Source organism: Pseudoliparis swirei, chromosome 3 (assembly GCF_029220125.1).
Source record: "Pseudoliparis swirei isolate HS2019 ecotype Mariana Trench chromosome 3, NWPU_hadal_v1, whole genome shotgun sequence".
Classification (NCBI taxonomy): Eukaryota; Metazoa; Chordata; class Actinopteri; order Perciformes; family Liparidae; genus Pseudoliparis; species Pseudoliparis swirei.
This window is the reverse complement of record NC_079390.1, coordinates 148,595-157,482: the sequence shown is the minus strand read 5'-3', so window position 1 is coordinate 157,482 and position 8,888 is coordinate 148,595. Positions and strand designations below refer to the sequence as shown.

Below are 8,888 nucleotides of genomic sequence, written 5' to 3'. Positions count from 1 at the left end.
ACTACGAATAATATAATAGGACAATACGTGGAATAGGATAAACATGTAAGTATATATCATCATAAACTTTCCCAACTGATGACTATTGAGACCAATACCTCCAAAAGTGCAATTATTATATATTTGAAATATTTCTCGGGAACTGATTCTGATTTCAATAACCAGACCTCAGCTTTAAATAGTCTCAGTTGTGTCAGTGATCTGAACTGATTAATGTTTATATTCATAATACACCAGCAGGAAGTAAAATGTAGGATTTAAATTGAGAGTTAAATGACGTCATAGCTGGTCTGTTTTTGGCAGGTTGGCAGAACTGCCACAAATACACTAAACATGTAATGAGTACAACTCACCACCAGATGGAGCTGTCTGACAACACATCTCAAACTTGGTCACCAGCTCTTTTTTATTTGTTTGACCTGTATTTGATATGAAAGTATAAACTTTGAGTTAAATCTGAAACTAATAATGTCCACATAACTCTGAGATATTAATAACTTCTCCCTCCTGACACTTGACTGGAACCAGAGGACATTCATGAACTCACCCAGCTTTAATCATCTCATGACTATAGATATTAACCATATGAACGCATGGTGACGTCACGTGTTCCAGTGTGTCGCATTCCTCATCAGGTCATGACCATGCACAAACAATACTGAGTACATATGAGCACATTATCAAAGAAGACATATTTACAGTCAACAGATGTTTTGCCCAATTATCATGAAACCTTTCGACACATTGAGCAACTTCAGGTGCAACAAACAGCACAAAGGAGGAAGTTAAAGGAGTTAAGAAGAATGATCTGAAAGAATCAACAGATGGGTGTGAATATTATATATATATATATATATATATATATATATAAATATTGTAACATGAGTTAATATATATATATATATATAATAATAATAATTATTATTATTATTAATATATATGTATATTTATATAGTAACATGAGTTAATATATCCTCTTAAAGAATTATATATATATATATATATATATATATATTGTGTAACGTGAGTTAATGAGAATGCTCTCAAAGAATCAACAGATGGGTGTATATCTTTAGTAAAATGAGTTAATAACTAAATAAGGTGCCTTGCCTCAAGTGCCCTTGAGCGAGATTTGATAACACAATTATCTTCAGTATCAAATAATGTTTCACTCTTTAAATCTGTGCATGTTGTAAGGTTTGAAGTGTAAAGTAATTTAATGAAGTGTGATGTAATGTAATTTAAAGTAATGTAATGAAGTAAAACGTAATGGTTGAGGTGCCCAAGCGCGGGCACGTCGCTGCAGCTTTAAGCTTGAAGCAATCGAACCCGCGGCCCCGCGGGCCGCCCTGCCGCCGGAGGGCCGGTCCGCGGACCTCACTGGCGCCCCCTAGTGGCCCGAGTGGGAGTGGGCGAGCTGGGATAGGCTGGGAGTTTGGTCTGGAGCCGTCAGTGGGACAAGGCACCGGAAAGGAGGAGGAGGAGGAGGAGGAAGAACCGAGGACCGACTCTTCACTCCGAGCCGCGCACGACGGGACGTTTTACGCGTGGTCGGCGGAACGGAAAGAAAAATAGTTTTTGTTGCGTTCAGGGTCCGCGGAGCTCAGCGGTACGGGGGGAAAGAGTTTTTGTTGCGTTCAGGGTCCGCGGAGCTGAGCGGCGCGTCGCCGGGGGCTAACTTTCTCCAGCGGGGCTGCTGACCGTGTTGAACGGCGCCGTGAAGAAGTGACGTCATGCCGCGGCGCACCGTGCAAGAGGTGTTAGTGCAAGAGGTCCAGAAGCGGCGGAACCCCAACAAGCATTACGTAAGACCCGCTTCATTCCCACAGCAACACGCCGAGGTTGTCGGTGCAACTCCGCTCCGTTTCGAGAGTCAAAACAAAGAGAGTCAAGTTACAGCGCGCGCGCCCCACGGCCTCCCGAGAGCGAGCTGATGGTAAAGAATGACGTCATGGAGTCGCTATGTGTGGGAGGTCTAACCCCTCACACTTCATGCTCAGAGCCAATAGGTCAGAGAGCCTCCAGATGGGATGTGGCTCATGTGACCTTTGACCTGTCTAGTCTGGTGTAACCCTGAGAGGGAGTCGAGTCATATTCGACCAGAGCCTGCGGTCCAATCAGAATCCTGCATTGCGCTTCTTCCTCTTGTGTGGCATCAGAACATTTAAATAAGGCAGATCAGTCCAGGACTGACCCCCAGAGGTCACACGGGGTGTCCAACCCCCCCCCCCCCCCACAGATCTCCGGAGGTCCTCACAGAACCACCCGGTGCCATGTGGCACCGGGCGTCACGCCGGGTTCAGGGTCTCACTTCATTTAACCGACGAGTCCGTGTTCAGACAAATGTATTGAAGATCTACTCAGGGAGAGAAAGAGGGGGAGGGAGGGAGCGAGAGGGAGAGAGAGAGGGAGAGAGGGAGAGAGAATGTGATGTCATTCCTCCTGCTCCAACGATCGTCCCCCACTGCTGCTGCAAAGTGATGTGGGAGACGGGAATGTCAGGAAGACAACGCTCTCTCTCCATCCCCCCCTCTCTCTCTCTCTGTGTCTCTCTCTCCATCCCCCCCTCTCTCTCTCTCTGTGTCTCTCTCTCCCTCCCCCTCTCTCTCTCTCTCTGTGTCTCTCTCTCCCTCCCCCTCTCTCTCTCTCTCTCTGTGTCTCTCTCTCCATCCCCCCCTCTCTCTCTCTCTCTCTCTGTGTCTCTCTCTCTGTGTTTCCCCCTCTCTCTCTCTCTCTCTCTCTCTCTCTGTCTCTCTCTCTCTCCTCTCTCTCTCTCTCCGTCTCTCTCTCTCTCTCTCTCTCTCTCTCTGTGTCTCTCTCTCCCTCCCCCTCTCTCTCTCTCTCTGTGTCTCTCTCTCCCTCCCCCTCTCTCTCTCTCTGTGTCTCTCTCTCCATCCCCCCCTCTCTCTCTCTCTCTGTGTTTCTCTCTCCCTCCCCCTCTCTCTCTCTCTCTCTCTGTGTTTCTCTCTCCCTCCCCCTCTCTCTCTCTCTCTCTCTCCCTCCCCCTCTCTCTCTCTCTCTGTGTTTCTCTCTCTGCCAGTTCTCAAACCGCGGGGCGTTCATGGTTCTGGTGCAGACGGTTCGCGTGTCGTCATGCGGTCCGAAGGGCCAGCAGAGAGAGAGAGAGAGGAGAGAGAGAGAGAGAGGGGGGGGGGGGCCTCGGCGGGGGGTCCTGCCGGTCCCGTGTTCTCGGCCCGGTTGCAGATGGCGGCTTCATGCACAGTTGAACATGAAGCCGGAGGAACGGACCAACAGACCGTCCACCGGGGGGGGGGGGGGCCTGTGAGCTCCCCGTCTGTCTCAGGGTCATTATTCTTACAGACTGGAGCAGAGTGAAGGACTCTTCTCTACATGAAGGTTCTCCACCAAGAGACGACCCCCCCCCCCCCCCCACATGGCTCCACGGTGGTATCTGACTGAGGGGGCGGGGCCAGACCCACCAGGGCCTCCCCCTCCCTCTAGAACCCGCCTCCACGCCGCTCTGTAGTCTCACTGACGTTGTTTCAAATCGCCGCTCCGGTCTTTATTGCATCGGTCGCCACGGCAACTCGTCTCACAGAGTTTGACGATTCTGCTGACGCGGCGTCTTTTCATATCCGCTGCAGCTGTGCAGGAGGAGGACGACTTCCTCCTCTGCAGGAAGTGATTCAGAGGAACTGGGAAATGAACCAATGAGACGTCCCCGTTCGTCAGCGGGGATTTGAACCGTCGACTCTTCTTTGTTCCCGCAGGTCTACATCATCAGAGTGTCGTGGAGCGATGGCGGCACGGAGAGCATCTACCGGCGCTACAGCAAGTTCTTCGACCTCCAGGTGAGAGCGTGGCGAGTCATGTGACCACACACACACACACACACACACACAGCTGGGCGGCTGCAGCTGAGGGGGTCAGGGGGTCGTCCTGCAACCTCAAGGTCGTCGGTTCGATCCCCGCTCTCCCCATTAGTTGCGAGTCGTAGTGTCCATGAGCAAGGCACTGAACCCCCAGCTGCTCCCCGGTGCATCACTGCAGCCACTGCTCCTTCATCACTGAGGAGGGGTTACCTGGACTCTGTGTACCTGGACTCTGTGGACCTGGACTCTGTGGACCTGGACTCTGTGGACCTGGACTCTGTGTACCTGGACTCTGTGGACCTGGACTCTGTGTACCTGGACTCTGTGGACCTGGACTCTGTGTACCTGGACTCTGTGGACCTGGACTCTGTGTACCTGGACTCTGTGTCCCTGGACTCTGTGGACCTGGACTCTGTGTCCCTGGACTCTGTGTCCCTGGACTCTGTGGACCTGGACTCTGTGTACCTAGACTCTGTGTACCTGGACTCTGTGGACCTGACTCTGTGTCCCTGGACTCTGTGGACCTGACTCTGTACTAGACTCTGGACCTGGACTCTGTGGACTCTGTGTCCCTGGACTCTGTGTACCTGGACTCTGTGGACCTGGACTCTGTGGACTCTGTGTCCCTGGACTCTATGTACCTGGACTCTGTGTACCTGGACTCTGTGTCCCTGGACTCTGTGGACTCTGTGTCCCTGGACTCTGTGGACCTGGACTCTGTGGACTCTGTGTCCCTGGACTCTGTGGACTCTGTGTCCCTGACCCTGGACCTGAGACTTGTGGACTCTGTGTCCCTGGACTCTGTGGACTCTGTGTCCCTGGACTCTGTGGACCTGGACTCTGTGGACTCTGTGTCCCTGGACTCTGTGGACTCTGTGTCCCTGGACTCTGTGGACTCTGTGTCCCTGGACTCTGTGGACCTGGACTCTGTGGACTCTGTGTCCCTGGACTCTGTGGACTCTGTGTCCCTGGACTCTGTGGACCTGGACTCTCATCAGGATCCCAGCTTCCTCTTCCGGGGTCACGGGGTCATGGGGCCGAGGTTTGAGTTTAGAGAGCAAAAACTCTGGAAAGGCCACGAGGCGGAGCGTCGGCGCTCCTGCGGTGAAGAGCTTTGAATCGATGAGGAAGTGAAAGACCAGACGTCTCACCTCCTCCTCTCCTCCTCTCCTCTCCTCTCCTCCTCCTCTCCTCTCCTCCTCCTCCTCCTCCTCTCCTCTCCTCTCCTCTCCTCCTCCTCTCCTCCTGGCCTCCACGTGCTTCAGCAGGAGATCATAATCTATATGATGTCATAATCTATATGATGTCGTAATCCTTATCATTCATTCGTCTGACGTCAGCTCCAGGAGCTCCAAGCAGCCGGACTTCTCTAAATCACGTGGGCTCGAGACTCTATTGGCTGATTAACGTGGGGGGGGTATGAAGTCATCTAAGCCCCGCCCCCTGCCGAGCTGTCACTCAGAAGGCCTCGTGAAGTTGACCCTCGTGTCTCAATGACATACAACGCTTTTATGTTTTAAAGATTGCGACATCAGTTGATAAAGCATGATAATAGATTATGCTCTGGGCCTTTGATGGTTTTGGTGGTTTTGGTGGTCTCTTCATCTCTTCGTCTCTTCGTCTCTTCGTCTCTTCGTCTCTTCATCTCTTCATCTCTTCGTCTCTTCTTCTCTTCGTCTCTTCCCTTCATCTCAGGCACGTGCACAGATAGAGCCCTAGTGGTGCTCAAGCTCCTCCCCTTTTGCCCTGGATGAGTAAAGGGCCCTTTTTGCTGGAGACACTTTTTCTTCATTAATCAGTATTTAAGAATAAAAGTTACTCTCTCTGTCATCAAATCCCCCTAAATGTGTTTTAATATCCGACGGGGCATTTATTTGAGAATTTCGCCCCGACATGCTCCGCGACGCTCACGTGCCCCCCCCCCTCCTCCTCCCCCTCCCCCTGCCGCACCCCTCCCTCCCTCCTCCTCCTCCACTTCCTCCTCCACGCAATGCTCCTCCTCGCGCCACCAAGCGGCTGCACCTCCTTCTCCTCTGACCCGCAGCATCAGACCAACAGGTCATGATGGTGTTTGTCCCCTGACGTTGTTTTGTGATAAATCAACCACAACATTACGCTGCTGAAAACATGACGTCACAACTGGTCCGACGGTTCCAAAACAAATAAATAAACAAAAACTCACGAAATCCGTGATTTCAAAGCCTTGCAGCTGTTTACTGACGTTAGTTATGTTTAGAGAATAGAGAGAGAGAGAAAAGAGAGAGAGAGAGAGATAATTCTTATTCCGTTGTATTTAACAGGGGCTAGTCTAGGATTTGCGTGGCCAGACTGACTCTGGTATTGTTCAGAGGGCCGGGTCAAATGTGGAGGCGGACCGTATCCGGCCCGCGGGCCTTAGTTTGAGGACCACTGCTCTTGGGTTGATGTCTATCAATATCGCTCATTTTGAAAATGACATAAGAGGGCAATACGGATCCGTATCAGACCAGGAGGGCAATACGTGGCTGGCATGACGACCCATTAGCCAATCAGAACGCTTGTACTGTTGTTGCTATATAATAATTCATCTTTATTCACAAAGAAAATGTAAGCTAGCTGTCTGATGCTGCCCAGAGGAAACGCAGGTCGAGGATGTATTGCATCATCAGTGTAAAGCTGCTAATGCTTCAACTTTGGCAGAATTTTTTTTGGCATTGGGTGCCCTTTTTTTTGGTTTGAGCACCTGCCCCCCAAAATGTCTGTGCACGTGCCTGCTTCGTCTCTTCGTCTCTTTGTCTCTTCTTCTCTTCTTCTCTTTGTCTCTTCATCTCTTCTTCTCTTCTCGACCTCGATGGCGAGACGAGGAACTCGGGGAACCTTCGGAAGATTCTGTCTCCAGAAATAGAGTTTAATGAGTTTTTAAAGGCGTGAGTCAGAGCGGCTCTGACGCGGAGCTGCTCTACGTCAGCGCGTCGGGTCGATGGCGTCGACCCAGAGCGTGAGACGTCCCCCCCCCCCCCTGCTAGTGTCGCCCTGCAGCTGCTTCCTGGTGCTGACGGCCGGTGGGCTCCACATGCTGAGGGAGAGGCAGATGAACCAGCTGACTAAAAGACTCTGATCTCTGATCTCCTGTTAGATTTGGCGTCGACCAATCACCAGCCACCTACAGGCTGAGGGTATTTATTCCAGAAAAGTGGCGACTTGTGATCATGTGACACGGAGACTGAAGACGTGCTGCGTCCCACATTGTTGTACAATTCATTCACAACGTTTTGATGAAGTATGACTTGTTACACTGGTGATGAGGCAGGGGTATGACATCATCAATTCAATTCAATTCAATTCAATTCAGTTTATTTGTATAGCCCAATTTCACAAATTACAAATTTGTCTCGGAGTGCTTTACAATCTGTACACATAGACATCCCTGCCCCAAAACCTCACATCGGACCAGGAAAAACTCCCAAATAACCCTTCAGGGGAAAAAGGAAGAAACCTGGAGGAGAGCAACAGAGAGGATCCCTCTCTAGGATGGACAGATGCAATAGATGTAATGTGTACAGAAGGACAGATTTAGAGTTAAAATACATTCAATGAATATGACAGAGTGTATGAATAGTTCATAGTAGGCATATTCACGATGGAGACCTCCACGATCCATCAGGCAGATGGCGGTGGGGAGGAGGAGTGGGCGGAGTCTCAACAGGACAGTGGCGTAGTCATGAGCAGGAATTCCACGACCCAGGCGATCCATCAGGCAGATAGGATCTATGCGTCTCATAGGGTCCGATGACCCCATGAGACGTAAAGTCAAAAGGACTTCGGGAGAAAGCAGAGTTAGTATCGTGTGATTGAGGGATGAAAATTGATCCTTAAGGAGAAAAAAGAGGAGATAGGTACTCAGTGCATCCTAAACGTCCCCCGGCAGCTATAAGCCTATAGCAGCATATCAAGGGGCTGGACCAGGGCAAACCTGATTCAGCCCTAACTATAAGCTCTGTCAAAGAGGAAGGTCTTAAGTCTACTCTTAAGCGAGGTGACTGTGTCTGCCTCCCGGACTGAAATTGGAAGCTGGTTCCATAAAAGAGGAGCTTGATAACTAAAGGCTCTGGCTCCCATTCTACTTTTTAAGACTCTAGGAACTACAAGTAGTCCCGCTTTTAGTGAGCGTAGCTCTCTAGTGGGGCAATATGGTACGACAAGCTCCTTAAGATATGATGGAGCATCACCAATCAAGGCTTTGTAGGTTAAGAGAAGAATTTTAAAAGTGATTCTTGATTTTACTGGGAGCCAGTGCAGAGCAGCTAGTGCAGGAGTGATGTGATCTCTTTTCTTAGTTTTAGTGAGAACACGAGCTGCAGCATTCTGGATCAACTGGAGGGACCTAAGAGATTTATTAGAGCAGCCTGCTAATAAGGAGTTACAGTAATCCAGTCTCAAGTAACGAACGCGTGAACCAATTTTTCTGCATCTTTTGAGACAAGATGTGCCTGATTTTTGAAATATTACGTAGATGAAAGAATGCAGTCCTTGAGATTTGCTTTACGTGGGAGTTAAAGGACAAGTCGATCAAAGATAACGCCAAGATTCTTTACAGTGGTGTTGGATGCCAGGGCAATGCCGTCTACAGAATCCACATCACCAGATAATTGATCTCTGAGGTGCTCAGGGCCGATTAAAATTACTTCGGTTTTGTCTGAGTTTAACATCAAAGTTGCAGGTCATCCATGTTTTATGTCTTTAAGACATGCTTGAATTTACAGAGTTAGTTGCTCTCCTCTGGTTTTATCGATACATATAGTTGAGTGTCATCTGCATAACAATGAAAGTTTATGGAGTGTTTCCTGATAATATTGCCCAAAGGAAGCATGTATAAGGTAAATAAAATTGGTCCAAGCACAGAACCTTGTGGAACTCCGTGATTAACGTTAGTGGTTATCGGCGTCATCGTTTACAAATACAAACTGAGATCGATCTGATAAATAGGATTTAAACCAAATTAGTGCCGTGCCTGAAATGCCAATCGACTGCTCCAGTCTCTGTAACAGGATGTCATGGTCAATGGTGTCGAATGCA

At 49.5% G+C, this 8,888-nt stretch overlaps 1 protein-coding gene across 1 annotated transcript in view; it reads left to right on the top strand.

Annotated features, from left to right (window-relative positions):
* Positions 1-1,504: 1,504 nt before the first annotated feature.
* Positions 1,505-8,888, top strand: part of sh3pxd2b (SH3 and PX domains 2B) — a 73,786-nt gene continuing 66,402 nt past the window's right edge. The window contains exons 1-3 of the mRNA XM_056443321.1: positions 1,505-1,805; positions 3,732-3,812; positions 5,310-5,318. Coding sequence (XP_056299296.1) covers positions 1,734-1,805; positions 3,732-3,812; positions 5,310-5,318 — 162 coding nt within the window. The 5' untranslated portion in view covers positions 1,505-1,733. The remainder of the gene's footprint in view (positions 1,806-3,731; positions 3,813-5,309; positions 5,319-8,888) is intronic.